The 16,353-nt window shown below is 60.2% G+C and overlaps 2 protein-coding genes across 7 annotated transcripts; one reads left to right on the forward strand and one right to left on the reverse strand.

Moving 5' to 3' along the window:
- Positions 1-205: 205 nt before the first annotated feature.
- On the forward strand, positions 206-7,260 carry DBP (D-box binding PAR bZIP transcription factor). Its single transcript, XM_075536254.1, has 4 exons — positions 206-735; positions 1,564-1,974; positions 3,785-3,996; positions 6,768-7,260. Exons 1-4 carry the CDS (start codon positions 597-599, stop codon positions 6,981-6,983), a joined length of 978 nt encoding a protein of 325 aa, XP_075392369.1. The 5' UTR covers positions 206-596; the 3' UTR covers positions 6,984-7,260.
- Positions 7,261-7,362: 102 nt separating this feature from the next.
- On the reverse strand, positions 7,363-16,339 carry SPHK2 (sphingosine kinase 2). Of its 6 annotated transcripts, XM_075536248.1 has the most exons (8): positions 16,063-16,339; positions 15,775-15,880; positions 14,806-14,999; positions 11,191-11,662; positions 10,167-10,316; positions 9,765-9,859; positions 9,560-9,675; positions 7,363-9,048 (listed from the first exon to the last, which is right to left on the reverse strand). In XM_075536248.1, the coding sequence occupies exons 3-8, from the start codon at positions 14,875-14,877 to the stop codon at positions 7,959-7,961; spliced, it is 1,995 nt and encodes a 664-aa protein (XP_075392363.1). In that variant the 5' UTR covers positions 14,878-14,999; positions 15,775-15,880; positions 16,063-16,339; the 3' UTR covers positions 7,363-7,958. The 6 variants fall into 6 exon arrangements, with proteins under 6 accessions (XP_075392363.1, XP_075392364.1, XP_075392362.1 ...); XM_075536249.1 differs by lacking the exon at positions 15,775-15,880; XM_075536247.1 differs by lacking the exon at positions 16,063-16,339 and having other exon boundaries at positions 15,775-16,049.
- Between the last annotated feature and the right edge of the window lie 14 nt (positions 16,340-16,353).

The following is a 16,353-nucleotide window of genomic DNA, read 5'->3' on the forward strand; positions in this document are numbered from 1 at the left end:
ACACGCGATTGGCTCCTTTTTGCAGTGGAAGCACGTGGCTAGAGAGGAGGGCGGGGCAGGGCGGAGCGGACGCGGGCGGGGACCGGGAGGAGGGGCCCGCGCTGTGGCGTCGGGTGTTTTGGTTTGGCTTTTTTTTTTTTCCGCGAAAGAAGTTTGCTTTGGCCCCGCCTCAAGGCGGGTGTCTCCTCCTGCCCCCCACCCCCGCCCCTCCGCGCACACCTCTTGGTGCAGATTGCAAAGCGCCTTCCGTTGGAGAGCTGCAGATTTTGCAAGAGCCAGGCTCGCCCACCTTGCAGGAGCGCCTTGTGTCCCCTTCGCACCCCCAGCTGCAAAGAGCCAACTGCCTGCTTTGGTCACCCCTTCGCCCAGACTGCATGGTCTCCGGGGACCCTCTTGAGTTGCACGTTCCTGCACGGAAGACCGCGAATCCGCGTTGCCCCTAGGATTTGCAGTGTTCTGGATACTGGAAGGCTTGCAAGCTACACTCGCCCGCCCCTGGGCAGGCACCCGCTCGAATCACGGGAGTGTGCCGCTGACTGGCAGGCCAGCTCTTCGCCTCTCCATGAGCCTGTGAGCCTGGGGGCAGGTGCCCGGCGATGGCGCGGCCCGCGAGCGACCGGACCCCGGCCCCCCTGCTGCTGGGCGGCCCGGCCGGGGCCCCCCCTGGCGGGGGTGCGCTGCTTGGGCTGCGAAGCCTTCTGCAAGGGACCAGCAAGCCCAAAGAGCCTGCCAGCTGTGAGTTCCAGCCCCCACCTTCCCCAGCTCAGAGCCCCCTTAGGGACTCGGGAGCAATTCTCCCAGCCTTTAGGCACTCAGCTACTCAGGTGTTTACGCCCCTCGATCCCTTAGCTCTCGGGACGGTCTATCCCGAGGTTCCAGCACTGCTGGGCCTTAGCCGCCCCCCCTCTTTGGATTCCGGGAGTCTGGACCCCTGGGGTCCTGGGAGGAGGGAGGGGGTGTGTCGGGTGCTCACACGGAGGTGACACGGGCTTGGGCGGGGCCTCCAGGGGTCACATGGGGCCTAGGATGAGGAATGTGCCCGCGGAGCCGAGCCCCTTCCTGCCCCTTCCAGAGTGTGGGGGAGGGAGGAGAACTGCGTAGGGGAGGGGTGGGGTGGGGGGATTTCGGAGGACTTTACAGAACTGTCATTTTTTTCTCTCTCCACCTGCCCAACCCTCTGCCTACCCTATATCTTGTGACCCTCTCCTGGACTCCTGTCCCCTATTCCTTGGTTCTTCTTGTGTCTCCTGTTCACGTTGACTATCTGTCCACATCTGACTCCCCGTCCCCCCACCCACGCTCCTTTTTGTTTTTAATCTGCCCCACCCTCTTTGGGTCTGTCTCCCTCTGTCTCTGTCCTCTGTCTCTGGGTGTCTGCCCTCTTCTCTGAATCTCTGTCCCCTCCTCTCTTGGTCTTTGCCCTTCCCCCGTTCCCTGCCCCCTCGGCTCGTCCACTCGGTGTCTGGATCCCTCTCTGTCCATGCTGCGGGTCGCCATGCCCGCCCGCTTCTCCCCGGTCTCTCTGCCGTCCTCCACCCGGTCCCGTCTTTCCCTGGCCCTCAGGTCTCCTGAAGGAAAAGGAACGCAAGGCGGCGCCGCCGGCCGCCACGGTCCCCGGGCCGGGCCTGGAGCCGGCGGGCCCGGCGGATGCCCCGGCCGGGGCGGCGGTGGGCGGCGGGTCCCCGCGGGGGCGCCCGGGGGCCGGGCCTGGCCCGGGTCTGCTGGCGCCGCTGCTGTGGGAGCGGACGCTGCCGTTTGGCGACGTGGAGTACGTGGACCTGGACGCCTTCCTGCTGGAGCACGGGCTCCCGCCCAGCCCGCCGCCCCCAGGGGGCTCGTCCCCGGGACCCTCGCCCGCGTGCACCCCGGCGCCCTCCCCGGGACCTGGCTCCTGCGGCTCAGCCTCCCCCCGCTCCTCGCCCGGCCACGCCCCCGCCCGGGCTGCCCTCGGGGCCGCGGGCGGCCACCGCGCAGGTGCGGCGGAACGGGTGGGCGTGGCCTGGACTCCCGGGGCGTGGCCTGCGCTCCCGGGGGCGGGGCCTGGACTCCCGGGGCGTGGCCTGCGCTCCCGGGGGCGGGGCCTGGACTCCCGGGGGCGGGGCAGTTTGCTGAAGTTGGGGGTCCCCTAGTTGAAAGGCAGGAACCTTGTGCGTGCAGTGCTTAAAGCGCTCTTCTGTTAACCGCAAGGTCAGCTGTTTGGACCGACCAGCTGCTCGGCCTCCGACAGCCTTGGGAACTGCCCCGGACCGCGTGCACTTATACTCTGCCCGATGGGTTTGCTGTTCTGAGTCCACTGCGGGGCAGCGGGTGTTTTGGTTACTTTAAAGATGCTGCCTGAGGGCGCATATTCTGTACCACGAGAGGGTGAGCGAGAAAGGAGGAAGGCACTCCAGGAAACGGATTGAAACAGTGGCTGTAGCCCAAGGCAGTTTACACAGCAGTGACCGAGAATGGTGCAGGTGTTTGTTCTGTTAGACATTGAGTTGCTATGAGTCGGAACCGACTCCGTGGCACTTACCAACTGTACACTAGGAGGACGGGCTTGGGACCCTGTATGCCAGGACGCCTGCCCGCTGGGGGGATACTGTGGACGTTTCTAGGCGACGGAAACTCGTGGAGGCTGGGCTAGGAGGGAGCTGGGCCCTAGAATCTGTGGGACTAGTCCCGCTGCTAGGACAAAGGTGAGGGCTGAGCACAGACTTCTGGTTCTCCAGGATCAGAGAAGGTGTAACCCCAGGCCCTGCACCTACCCCACCCCGCCCAGCTTTCTCCCATCAAGACCGGAGCATTCAGAAGGGAGGAGACTGGGGATCTTGGGTGTAGGGCTCCCAACAGTGGAACTTTGCCCCCACCTGATGATTCCTGGCAGATTAAGGGTCTGGGGGTCGCAGGATCATGGGTACCCCAGTGGCCTGGGGACTCCCTATCCAGGGAGGAGGTGGAAGAAGGGAGGTTCTGTGTTGCTCAGAGAGCCGAGAGATCATCGGAGTTTTAAAAGGGCCAGGAGGGAGAAAGAAAACTTAACCTTGGGGTCTGCAGGCTCCTGCTGCAAGCCTGGCATTGTTGGGCACACCTGTCCCGTGCCCCACCTCTGGGCATAACCAGGCCCCTCCCCTTCTAAGTCGCACATTCCCGCGCCACGTGAGTCCTCCCCGCTGGCCCTGCGAGCTCTGCGCACGCGTGGACAAGCGGGAGGGGGCGGGGTCTGAGGAACGTGAGGGCGCCCGCAGGGAGGGCAGTGAGGAGGGGTGAGAAGCAGGCTCCGGCACGTGACTCGCCCAACCTGTGTCCTCAGCTGGCCCCGGCTTGCTCTCCCTTAAAGAGACAAGCACACCCAACCTTCTAGAAGCTCAGAGGCGCCTCCTCTGCTCTTCAATCCTCTGTCCAGTGGCTCTCGGACTCACGAGGCTGTGTCAGTGTCATAGATTGTTTTCACCTGAACACCCTGGGTTCTAGGCAGCGGTCCGGGTTGCAGTAAGGTGGAGGATTCAGCTAGACTAATGTTCTAGTCGTTGGGGTTCTTTGGTGCAAAGCCTTGTTGCCCTGGCGTATGAGAGTGGGGTTGGCTCCATGATTTCTGGACATCTTTGTAGTTTAGGAGCCTTTCATATTTTATGCGAGGGAACTTAATCCCAGGTAGGTTTTATGTTAGACTCAGGAAGGATATTGCTTGTGGTTAAAAAAGGCAGGTGGATGTAACACCTCAGCAGGGGGTGTAGATGCTGGAGACTCCCCTTTCCCCAGAGTGAATTCTTACTCCGGTGATACATTCTATTTCCCCAAGACCTGAGCTCACGGGACACGCCTAGCCCTGTGGACCCAGACACCGTGGAGGTGCTGATGACCTTTGAACCTGACCCTGCGGATCTAGCCCTGTCCAGCATTCCTGGCCATGAGACCTTTGACCCTCGGCGACACCGCTTCTCAGAGGAGGAGCTGAAGCCCCAGCCCATCATGAAGAAGGCTCGGAAGAACCAGGTGCCAGAGGAGCAGAAGGTGAGCACAGCCGGAGGTGGCACCTACTGGGGCTTCTCATGGGCCTCTCTCTAGAAGGTTCTCCTGATCTGCAGCCAAAGATGAGCCCTCCTTCCCCCCAAATCTCAAGGAGGCAGGCGTGTTGGCCTGAGATGCATGAAGACAGGTCATGGTGGGGAAGGAGTCCCTGGGTGGTGCAGCTGATGAGGCCAAAGGCAGGCGGTGAGAACCTTTCCCGAGGTCCCGTGGAAGAAAGGCCTGGTGATCTATCTCCAGAAAGTCACAGACTTTAAAACCCAATGGAGTGCTGTTCTGCCCTGCAACAAGGGGGAGGGTCTCCGTGAGTCAGAATCAATTCGATGACGGCTGTTTTTAGTATTATTATTTATCATAGTGAGATGCAGACTGAGTTCTGTGATCAAGGAGTATGTTGCAGTTTGGGCCGAAGAGCCTGCAAGGGGCAAGCATCTCTCTGCGCCCGGCCCCAGTTGCTAAAGACAGCCTTCCTCAGCAGCAGGGTTGTGGTATGTCTCTCCTTAGCCATAGTCCAGGCTCGGGTTGGGCCTTTGGAATGGCCACCTCTCCCTACCCAGCAGCCTTTGCCAGTCCCCAGAAGGCCCTGGGCCTCATCATGATTAGGGGCCCATTGGGCAGAAGCTCTAAGTCCCTGGGTGGTAGAAAGAGTTAATAAACCTACCCGCTGACAGAAAGGTTGAGGATCTGATCCGCCCAGTGCCACCTTTTGCAGTCACCCTCCCTCCCCTCTCCCCACCTTAAAAATTCGGCCATTAAACACTCCATTCTGGCAGGCACTTGCAGTCAACTGGAAGGCAGCTGGATTGGGGCAGTGACCAATCCAGCACCCTTCCAGCGATGTCTCTGCCGTTCTTGGGTCTCCCCTGGCAAGAGGCACTTGGGCGCCCCTCTGAAGACCCTGCCAGGCCTGTGGAGAAGAAGCAATCTCCTAAACTAGTCCTTTCTCCTGAGCTGCTGCAGGGCCTTGTTACTAGGGAGTGGATTTTCCCTGGCAACTGAGAACTGGGCTTTATTTCAATTGGGAGGGGGGGGGGGGATGAGAAGGATTATGAGCTGGGTGGGCCTTGTTGCTAAGGAGTGGTCTTCCTCAGCAATCAGATCTTTCAGCCTAGTGGTGAGCAAGTGGAGGTCTCCCTCTGGACCCCGTTGCTAAGGGTTAACTATTCTAGCAACCAGGGCCTATAGGGAAGAGGCAAATGCCTGGCCCCAGTTCAAGGCCAGCGGGTCAGAGACTGGCGGCCAGGCAGTGGGACCACTTAGGCCTTACCTTTTGTTTGCTGAGGACAATGGATTTGGTTTCCTTGGCAACCAAGGTCAAAAGAAGCGGAGCTCTGAGTTTTGTGGAACTCCACATCCTGGGGGGGGGGGGGGGGGGAGACCTAGGCCTGCCTTAGCAAGCAAATGGAAAAGTGATGTATCAAACCCAAACCAAACTCTTAGTCTGCACATCTGTTCTGACTCAGTGACCCTGCAGGGCCGAGCAGAACTGCCCCGGTGGGTTGTAAATCTTTCTCCCAGCAGAGCAAGGGAAGCAGGCTACTTCATCTTTCTCCCAGCAGAGCGGCTGATGGGCTTGAACTGCCGACCTTTGGATTCGCAGATGAGCTCTTAACCACTGCACCATCAAAATCCCAAGCCACCCTCACTGCCACGAAGTAGATTCTGATGCACAGGACAGGGTAGACCTGCCCCTGTGAGTATAACTCTTTACAGGAGGGAGTAGAAAACCTTGTCGCTCCCTCCAAGTGGCTGGTGTTTTCAAACTTGTGGTCGGCAGCATCTCATAGACCACAGTGCCAGCAGGGCACCTCGAGGCTCTTAAATGGCATATACCACAAAGATAGGAAACGCCAAACCCATGGCATCAAGTCTATTCCCACAAAGCCCACTGCTGTGGAGGTTTGGATTCGTACAGTTCGTATATAGGGTTTCCCAGATGAGTTTTTGTGTGGAAGCAGGTCGCCTCCACTCTCTCTCCTTTGGAGTGGCTGGTGGATTTGAACCGTTGGACTACGGTTAGCAGCCCAATGCCCAACCCACGGTGCCACTAGGCCTCTTTAGGTAATGGATAAACCACTGCCATCAAGTCCATGGTGACTCTTAACAGACCAACATACGGGTTCTGAGGCTGTGCCATGTCCCAGAAGCAGGTATCCTCATCTTTCTCTCGCAGAACAGCTGGGGCGTTTGCCCATCCGACCCTGTGGTTAGCTGTCCAGCATTTGCTTACCTGACAGTGGCGCGGGTGCTCCCTTATGTGATGCATAAGGCAGCGGTGTTTAGCTGTTGCTAGGGAACAAGCATCCTTGGCAACGGGATCTAGCGACAGGTCCTTTGTCAAAGGGTGTGTTCCAGTGGTACCTTGAAAACTTGAAGATCGTTTGCATGAGGGTGACTTATGTGTAGGGTTTACGGATCGGGCTTGCTAACTGCAAAGTCAGCGGTTAGAAACCGCCAGCTGCTCCCCAGTAGAAAGATGAGGCTTTTTACTCCCATAACGAAAGAGGGACCCTTTTGGAAACTCACATGGGTTGTTCTACCCAACCCGATAAGGTTTCTGAGTCGGAATCAACTGGGTGTCAGTGGGGTTTTTTTTCAGCTTGTCAGGGGCCTGCTTCCTTTGGTGATCAGGGCCATGCTTGGCTGGGCAGACCTTTGTGTATCTCATCTGGACCCTTGCTGGGCTAGAAACCCGAGGGGCGGACGGTGGTGGTGTCTTTTAAAATACACTGCAATTCCCTCCCTGCCGCCCCCAGGATGAGAAGTACTGGAGCCGGCGATACAAGAACAATGAGGCGGCCAAGCGGTCCCGCGACGCCCGGCGGCTCAAGGAGAACCAGATTTCGGTGCGGGCAGCCTTCCTGGAGAAGGAGAACGCCCTTTTGCGGCAGGAGGTGGTGGCCGTGCGCCAGGAGCTGTCCCACTACCGTGCGGTGTTGTCCCGTTACCAGGCCCAGCACGGGGCCCTGTGAGGCCGCCACCCCCTCGGCGGGGCACACCTCCGCCGTCTCAGACTTGCGCCCTGACGCCCTCCTCCCTCCCTGCCCTGTGGCCCTTGGGCCGGTCAGCTGGGTGCCCCAGGGACGAAGGGACAATGCAGACAAATACATTTATATTTTTAAGAAAAAGTGAGCCTCCCCCCCTCCCTCGTGGGGGCGGGGAGGGTGCTGTGTGTGCGCCCCTGGGCCAGCCGGGGACCCCAGCCTCCCACCGCCTCCGTTAACACGATCCTGAATAAATCTTGAGAACTCGGAGCTAGCTGTCGTGAGGGAGGAGGCAGCTCCCAGGTTCCGACTCAGAACTAGTGGGTCGGTCGGTCGGGCCGGCCGGGCGGAGGAAGGGGCGAAGGTCTGAGGGGAATGAAGCCAGCGTCTTTATTGCATAGACCTTTTCAATTGCTTTGAAGACGGGGGTCAAGTACCAGGACGCACAGGAGGCAGACCGGGAGCTTCCCCGCCCCCACCCGCGGGGGCCGGTCGGGAACCTTAGTGCAAATAGGAGCGCGGGGAACCTGCCCCTCCAGGGCGGATTGGCCCTTGAAGCGGAGGCACCAGAGTGGATAGGGCAAGACCTCCGCCCGACTGGCCAATGAGGGCCTCCCTCAGCCTGTCATTGGACGATGCGCTAACTCGGCTCCGCCCTCAGCCGCCCTGGCCTCCAAGCCGGAAGCGGAGGGAGGGTCCGGTTAGAGCCACGCCCCTCAGGGGGCGGGCGTTCAGGCCCCGCCCCCGCCAATCAGGCACTACTCTCACGCAGCACTGACTTTACCTGTCAAGTGCGCGCCCGCCCCTGGGATCCAGGCCACCGTCCAGCTCCCGGTCTGATCACCAGGGGGCGGTGCAACCCTGAGACAGGCCGGGCAGGGCTCTGGGGCCTTCCGCCACCTCGGGCTCCGCCCATTGGAATGTAAGCCACGCCCCCGGCGGGCTCCAGGCGGCGGGCAAGCCTCAGGGCTCCGGCCCCAGGAGGCCCGGCGGCCCAGTGAGGAGTGTCCCGAGGCCCGGGTGCACCTGTGCCTGCACCGGCCCGTACTCCACCATCTCGCCGTCCACCGTGAGCACACCGCGGGGTGTGAGCGGCTCTAGGCGGAAGGCACGCACCGCAGCGTAGCCCAGCTGGGGGCAGCCCAGGCCAAAGTGGCTACCCCGATCCATGGCCAAGAAAATGCGCAGCAGGTTGGCCCGTGAGATACCGCCCCGCACCCAGCACAGGTGCACCAGGCCGTCATCAAAGCGGGCGTGCGGGACTGCCACCAAGTCCGCCCCCAGGTGGCTGGGTAAGATGGCCAACATGAGCACAAAATCCTCCTCCATCGTCACCCAGCCCGTGGGCAGGGGGGCGTCCAGAGGCGGCAAGAGGTGGTCGGGTGGGCCCCCGCTGGGGGCAATTTCAGGACCATCAGGGCAGGGAGGTAGGTGCCCAGGGGGTGCTGGCATTTCCGGGGGATTCTTGGTGATGGGTGAGAGGACCGCTCTCGGGGAGCAAGGGGGTGAAGGCAGCAGTGGGTCTGGAGACAGAGGGGCATCCTCAGCCCCGCCCCAGTCCCCAGCCAACTCCGGGCAGCCACTGTTAAGGGACAGCACGGGCAGGGGTTCAGGCGAGCCAGGGGAGGCCAACACAGGTAGGGGCAGGGGCAAGTCGGACACAGAGCGGTGCAGGGGCGAGTGGGTCGCAGGTGGAGCTGGTTCAGGGGTCAGGGTCAGCTCCGACTTGGCACGGGGCAGGTTGTGGGTGGACCCAGGCTTGGGTGAGGCGGGCTCCCCGGTGGCGGGGAGGTAGGAGAGGCGTCCGCGGTAGGTGTGCAACGTGGCCAGGCCCAGCACCGTGCCCAAGGTGAAGCGGGCGCTCCCCAGGGCCCTGAAGCGCTCGGTCTGGATGTCCACGTCCGACACGAAGCCCCAGGCCACGGACAGGAAGGAGAAGCAGCGAGAGCCCGAGGCCAGCGTCACGGAGAGAAGGTCTAGCGGACGGCTGCCACCCCGGCACAGGAGCAGCGAGCAGTTGAGCAGGAGGTCCAGGCCGATGACCGACGCGAAACTTTAAGGCCAGGATATGCGGGGAAAGAAAGATGAAGGGATCAGTGAGTGAGAATGGGGCGGGGCACCCACCCAGGCCCCTCCCCCTCCCCACTATCTTGCAGAAGGTCCCATTAGTTAGTTCTTTCACTCCCCCTGTAGACCCTGTGGGTCTAGTGTGCCAGGGACAATTCCAGAACAAAGGATTCTGCCCGCAGAGGGGGAGGCGTCATTGTTCGGTGGCCTCCGATCGACTCTGTTGAGAAGCCACGTGACAGAGTAGGATCCCCGCCCCTCCAGACAAGGTTCCCCAAGGCTATGATTTCTCCAAGGTTGGACTGCTATACTCACTGCCCCCTCCAGTCTCCATGAAGCCACTTAAGTGGGTTCGAATAGATTTTGGGCTAGCAGCTGGGGCCACCGCCAGGCCCATGTCCCTAGTCCTCCTCCTTCCCTCTCTGTGACCGCAGCCCTGGGGGTTGGGGGTTGAGGGGTGGGCACAGCAGGTGCTCTGGCGACCATGCCTGACCTACCCCCCATGCTGGTTCACTGCTCCCGCCAGCGCATTGCCGGATCCGCACGGGAGGATGCCCACAGGTTTCTTCACCGCCTCCTTCCAGTCCGGGCGGGCCAAGAGCCCGTTCAGCACCTGCAGGGTGGGAGACCAGCTGCCTGGGTCCCGGTCCTGGCCGCCGGGGTCCCCGAGGGTGCAGGGCACGCAGCAGGGCTCTGGCCTACCTCGTAGAGGAGCCCATCTCCCGAGAGCGTGATGATGGCGTCCCACTCGCTCAGGCTCAACCCCTGCACCAGCTCCCGGGCGTGGTTCTGCCGCTCTAACGGGGAGCCCGCAGGTGAAGTCGGCATTGCCATGCCTCGGCTCCCCGGAATCCTGCCGCCACCGCCACCCCGCTCGTCTCCCAGGATGCAGGGGACCCATAACCATCCCCCAGGCCAGTCCCCCACGATGCGGCAGCTCTAAGGACCCATAGCCTCTCCCTTTATTACTTTCCCAGGACCCAGGCGTCCTGGCGCCCGCTCCGTCACTCCCTAGGGTGCAGGCGTCTAGGTCACAGCAGCCCCGTTATTCCCCCAGGGCCTGGGCATCCGGCCCACTGCATCCGGCCCACTGCATCCTCTCACCTGTCTGAATGAGGTTGAAAGACAGCCCTGCTTCAGCAATCATAGGCAGCACGTGGCTCTTACACCACTGCCAGGCCAAGCCACGCCCCCCGAAGGGATTGACCAATAGGAGCAAGCGGGGCGGCCGAGGCAGCATCTCCAGGGTGATCTCTGAGGAGAAAAGGTCGAGGGAGCACTGATGCCCAGTTTTGGGCGGCCCCTCCTCCTCCTCTTCCTGACAGATCTCAGGTGTGCGGCCGCAGCCCCTCCCCAGGTGCTGAAACACAGGCCGGGCTCAAGTGTCTTAATCCCAGTGCCCTTTGCCCTGTGTCACTTTCCTCTGTTGTGCCAGCCTCCTCCCTGTCCCCATCACCTTGAGGCTCTACTGGGGGTGGGGGAGGGGCGACTTGGCCTGGGACGGCCCAGGGCAGGAATCCAGGAGGCCCACCTGAAGGAAACCCTGGCTATTTCCCTTCTTGTGCCAAATGGGGCCCCCGGTGGTGACTTCTGCCAGGATGCCTTCCCCGAGCCCCTTGGAATGAAGCTGAGAAGGGTGCCTTGCAGAGTCTCGAACACCTGTGGCTCAGCCAGTCTGGTGATCTCTGCCTCATTTGTGTTCAAGGCTCTTGGAGGTGGGAAGGGGGCCCAGGGAGCTGGTGGAGGGAGGGCAGCAGACGGAGCGCTGGTTTCGTAGGTTCCTCCTGCACGGACCGCTGAGGGTTTGCAAGACTGTGACCTTTTCAGCAGCAGAGTGCCAGGACTTTCTCTCTAGGCACCTCCCTAGAAGTTCCAGGGCTTACTTAACCACCTGCCCCCTGGTCTCTTGAGGCCAGCAGGGCTTACTTAACCGCCTGCCCCCTGGTCTCTTGAGGCCAGCAGGGCTTACTTAACCGCCTGCCCCTGGTCTCTTGAGGCCAGCGCTGTCTGTACCACTCACCCAGCAGCGAGCCAGCCCAAGCCCTCCCACGCGGATGCACACTACAGAGAGAGGTAGAGCGCAGAATGGGAACGGGGGCTCTGGGGTTGGCGAGGCCCAGCATCTCACCCCCATCCTTGGGCAGCGGCAGCCCCCGGAGCAGGCAGGTGAGGGTGGCGGCCCAGCGCTGTGCCTCGGCGCGGTTCTCCTCGTAGGCAGCGGCCCCATCAGCCCGGAAGGTGCGCGTGGCTCGGCGCCTGGCCCCTCGGCGGGCCCGCGGGTAGGTGTAGATGCAGAAGTAGGCGGCCGAGTCCGAGGGGCTTCTGCTGCGCAGAGTGCAACAGCCGGAGACCTCGGACAGCGAGACCAGGCCGCCCCGGGGACGGGCTTCTGGCTTCGGGCGCAGCCGCTGGATGTGCAGGGCTTGTGGTGTGAGCGTGAGGGTGAAGCGGGGGCCGGGGGCCGGGTAGGAGCCGAACTCCCCATGCAGGATCGGGCTGCTGGTAGCCAGGGACGGCGCTGGTGGGGCCATGCCCTTGGCCCTGACTAGGATACTCTCAGCCCCAGGGCCCTGGTTCCAGGTCAGTGCAAGGTCCAGCCTCTGTAGGGGTGGGGTGGGGGGCAGGAGGGCAGGGGTCAGAGTTTAGGACACCCAAGGGGTGGGGAGGAAAGGAAGGCTGAGGTCTGTGGACAGGAAAAGACAAGCGGGCACCCGCAGGTGAAAGGCCACGTGAGGCAGACGGGACGGGGGATGCAGAGAAAAAGGGGCACCAGCATCCTGGAGTGCCCAGAGTCCCAGACATGCAAGCATGCCCCCATTCACCCTGGAGCCCCCGCCCCCAAGCCACTCAGTCCCTTTGAGGATGTCAGGCCGGCTACCACCACCAGGAACAAAACAGACCAAAAGCCCGGCTCTCGGGGCTTCGATTCTCCAACCCAAGATGAAGAAGTTACAGCTACAGGGCATGGGATAAGGGTCTTTTAGGAGGAAACGGGTGAGGGTGAGGGTGAGGGAGGCACATCCAAAAAGAGCCTGGCAAGAAGAGAAAGACACAGATATATGCAGAAACACCAGGCAGGTGGGGAGCAACAGGGGGCAGGGACTTGAACCCAGGCTGGAAAAGGAATAAGGTCTGGGAGCCAGAGGCACACAAAGAAGATAAACAGTATCCCTGCCAGAACCGGACCCCTAAAGGGCACTTGGAGAGGAAGCGGAGAGACCTGGGAGGCCAGCTCCCTGAGGGTCAGGAAGACATCAAGTACAGAGTTGGAAGGAAGAGAGAGGCTGAGAAGAGGCAAGAGGCAGGCAGAGTGGATAGACGGAGACCAAGGAAGGGCTGCAGCCAGGAGAGACTTGGGGCCTGAGAGCCACCAGGCCACATGCAGGCTCCCTCGGAGGCACTGGCTCCTATGTGCACTAACCTGAGTGTCTGGCCACCTGCTCTCCAGGGAGTGGGTGAGCCGGGACTGAAGTGACCCCCACCCCCAGAGGCCTTCCCCTGCCCTCTGCCCAGTCTCTACCCCCACGTCCACCTTCCTGCTCACCTTTGTTCCCGTGTCCAACCCAGCCACCTGCTTGTCCTGAACTACTTCCCAGGGTTGGCTGCCTAGACACACACCCATCAGAGGCGGTAACCTCTGGGGCAACTCCCACAGGCCTAGGATGGGTGCCAACCTCGGCACCCTAACCTGAAGTGACCCTCCCCTCCCTCACTCTGAGTGCCCAACACATCAGGTTTACATTCTAGATCCAGTCCTGGGCCTGGTTCTCTGTGCCCCCAATAGCCCCATACTCTGGCCTGGTCTCCATTCTGCCTACTTTCTCAGGGACTCCTGGGTCTCCACCCCCTGGGCTTCCTGACCCCGGGCCTCCCCCACGTTCAGAACCTGGAACCCTCAGTCTCCATCCTGGAGTTCCATCTCCATCCCCCAAGCCCGGGATCCCAGTCCCGGCCCTTCATCTGGGTTCCTCCAAGTCCCTTAACCTCCTCCCACTCCGACTTGGGGCCCTGCCCTGCGCCCCGCACCCTCTTCACATGCCAGGTCCTCCTCCAGGCGGCCCCTCAAGACAGCACCAACGGCCCCCCATCGGACCTGGGGTGGGGGAGGGTGTGCTCCGCTCGGCCAATCGCCCCGCGGCCAGCCTGAGTCTGACCAATGAGGGCGCACTGGGGCGGGGCCAACCGACTCGCGAGCTTGGCACAGGGGCCGGCGAGGCACCGGCAGCTCGAGAACAGGAGGGGCACCGGGTCTCGCGAGACCGAGTGCCATCCTAGGTGAGGGCACCCGCGCAGCAGAGGCGGCGTCACAGCCCCCACAGCCACTCCCGGTGCCACCATCTTTGTCGAGGGCGCGAGAGCCCGTCCCAGCCTTTGATGGGACCTTTCCCTGCAGCGGGAGGGCCTGGCCACGCAGGGACATAGCAACTAAAGCCCAGAGACCAGCAGACTCGCTGCCCAACGAGTTGATTCCGACTCATTGCAACCCTGTAGGGCAGAGTTGAGCAGCCCTGTGTCTATGAAAAGAGACAGACAGACAAAGGGATAATAAAAGCCAGAGAGAACCGACGAGGCCAAAACGCAGAGAAGCAAGCAGGCAGAGGAAGGGGCAAGGAGACGGACTGAGAAGTCTTCCTTTCGGGAAGTTACAGACTCAGAGAAAGGCAGGGCTAACAGACAGACAATGCCAGCAAGTTTGGGAAAAAAAGACAAGCACTTCTGGAATGGAAAGCAGAGGCCAGGTTCATTAAGGCACAAGGTATTTACTTTGGGCTCAACCCAGAACAGAGGCAGCCTGATACAACATCTACCCAGTGAATGAACCAGTTCTTGTCTAGACAGAGTTATAGTAGAGAGATGGGGAGCAAGGCTTCGGGGAGAGTAGGGTGGGGGAAAAATGTTGGAGGGCCAGCAGCTGAGAGGCACTGAAACTGAGTGTGTGTTGGGGGGCAGGGCAGGGGCAAATACACATGTGGCCAAGAAGATTCACAGAGGGAGGCTGACAAGAGCCAGGTAGGTCTATAAGAAACTCGCACACTCAGCGAAAAGGGGCTGAACTTGCTAGAAAGAGATAAACATCTTGCCAAATTCATTGCTGTGGAGTTGATTCTGACTCATCACAACCCCATACGGTGGGGGGCAGAACTGCCACTGTGCGTTTCCCAATCAGGGAATCTTTCCAGGAGCAAGACGCCTCGCCTTTCTCCGGAGACATAGCTGGTGGATTTGAAAGGCTGACCTTACTTTACACTTAACAACCACAAGCTAGTAACCCGCCACACCTCCGGGGCTCCGTGAAGCCCTCTCCAGGTGCCATCAAGTCAATTCCGACCCCTGATGACCCACCTGTGTGTCCAAATAGACCTGTGCTCTGTAGCATTGCTAATGGCTGTGGTCTTTCAGAAGTAGATTGCCTGGCCTTCCTTCTGACACGCCACGGGCTGGACTTCAACCACCAACCTTCAGGGTAGTCCTCAAGCACACTAACCGTTGATGCCACCCGGATAATGTGCCCCCAAAGAGACACTGACCAAAGCAGCTGAACCACAATGAAGGAAAATATGTCACAGAGTCAAAGGACCATGGAGGAGCAGAAAAAAGAAGCAGAGCCAAGGGGCCCCAAGCCCCTCACATGGATGGGCTTCTCTGAGCCTCAGCTGCCCTCTCTGTGAAATAGGGAGAGAGTCTGAGGTATTACGAGCTTTGGGTGCAGGGTCCCATAGGATTGTTACTTTGTTATCCTTACCTGATCCCACTCTTCCTCTGTTTCCGGGAGTCCATTCACCTGCCTGTCCCCGGGCCCTGGGGGTGGGGGCATGGCAGGGAGACGAAGGAATCAGAGCCCCCAATCCAGAGCTGGTCTTTGGCGCTTCGGAGGTGAGGCACAGTAAACAAACCCATCGAGGGCTGGCAAGCACTGCCAGGTGTGTCTGAACTCCCCTGAGGATGAAAGAGGGCTGGTTAGTACCATTGCTATTGCCCCAGCCAGTTCCTCTGGTCCCACCCAATTAATGTCTCTTAAGCAGCTACTACATACATAAATGCATCACTCTAAGCACATTTATGAATTCCTGATCCTAGAAACCACCCAGTGTGGTAACGTGTAAGGTCTGTATCAGTGAATTCAAGCCCAGAGAGGTTGTGACTTGCCCAAGGTCACACAGAATTAGTTAATTCGCAGAGCCGGGATTTCAGTTGGGCTTCAAAGAGAAGGCAATGAGCTTTTTAAACAAAATTCTTAAATCAATCATTTTATTGGGGGCTCTCACAGGTCTTATAACAATCCGCACATCAATGGTACCTAGGTTGCCAAGACGATTTTCAAAACATTTTCTTTCTACTTGAGCCCTTTGGTATCAGCTCTTTTCCCTCCCGCCCTCGTGGACCCCTGATAAATGATCAACTATTATTATTTTTCTATCTTACACTGTCCGCTGTCTCCCTTCGCCCAGGTTTGTAGTTCATGGTGTGTGGAGGGAGGATGTTATATGTCGATTATTGTAGTTGGTTGTTCCTTTCTCCCCCCATCTTCCCCCTCCCCTGATGGTATCGCTCCTCCTATTACTGTTCCTGCGGGGCTTATCTGCCTGGGATTCCGCGTGTCGAGAGCTCTTATCTGTACCGGTCTAGCCACCTACACTCCTCAATCGGTGTTCTCTCTAGAGCTCCATTTTCTGGATTTTTAAACGACTCTCCATCCTCCCCCTACCCTCACCTCAGTGAGCTTCCTCTGCGCACCGTGAATCTCCCAGGCACCAAACCCACTCTCGGCCAGCTGGATCTCTTTGGCTGGGACCAGGGCTAGGAAAGGACATCTGGAGCTAGAAAGATAAGGATGCTATAGACTACACGGCTTAGACCTCAAGTAGGGTTTCCTAACCTGCTGCCGCGACAAAGACGCAGTGCGAGATAAAGCGAACGTAAACTAAATCAGGAGAACGCCGGCAGCTTAGGATCGGGAATTCCCAGGCCGGAACCAATCCCACCAGCCCCGCCTCCTCACCTCCAACCCTCGGCCCGCCGAGTCCTCCGAGAGCCAGGGAGATGTAGTCGGCGTCGGGCCAGAGCGTCACCGCGCAACGCACCACCTCTCTGGCTCCCCAAGCCTTTCCATCCAGAAGGGAATCGAGAACAGGGCCTGCTGCGGGCCAGAAAGGCCGCCGACGTGCTTGCCCTTCCTTCCCAGACGTCGCGCTCCCTTCTCTTTGGTAGTTCTTCCGTCCTATTCCGCAGTCGCCCATTTAGCCGCCGTCGCACACACCACAAAGAGGCTGGAGGTGGGTGGTAGAGCGTC

The sequence above is a fragment of the Tenrec ecaudatus genome, chromosome 18, assembly GCF_050624435.1.
Source record: "Tenrec ecaudatus isolate mTenEca1 chromosome 18, mTenEca1.hap1, whole genome shotgun sequence".
NCBI classification, from domain to species: domain Eukaryota; kingdom Metazoa; phylum Chordata; class Mammalia; order Afrosoricida; family Tenrecidae; genus Tenrec; species Tenrec ecaudatus.

Coding starts and splice junctions, on each gene's coding strand:
- SPHK2 (XM_075536249.1), bottom strand. CDS start 14,877: ATGCCCCCACCCCCAGGGCCCGGGGACAGGCAGGTGAATGGACTCCCG. Junction 11,663..14,805: donor CAGAGGAAGAGTGGGATCAG/GTAAGGATAACA, acceptor CCACCCCTACAG/AGGCTGGACCTTGCACTGAC. Junction 9,049..9,559: donor GCAGTGAACCAGCATGGGGG/GTAGGTCAGGCA, acceptor CTGGCCTTAAAG/TTTCGCGTCGGTCATCGGCC.
- DBP (XM_075536254.1), top strand. CDS start 597: ATGGCGCGGCCCGCGAGCGACCGGACCCCGGCCCCCCTGCTGCTGGGC. Junction 736..1,563: donor GCCCAAAGAGCCTGCCAGCT/GTGAGTTCCAGC, acceptor CCTGGCCCTCAG/GTCTCCTGAAGGAAAAGGAA. Junction 3,997..6,767: donor AGGTGCCAGAGGAGCAGAAG/GTGAGCACAGCC, acceptor TGCCGCCCCCAG/GATGAGAAGTACTGGAGCCG.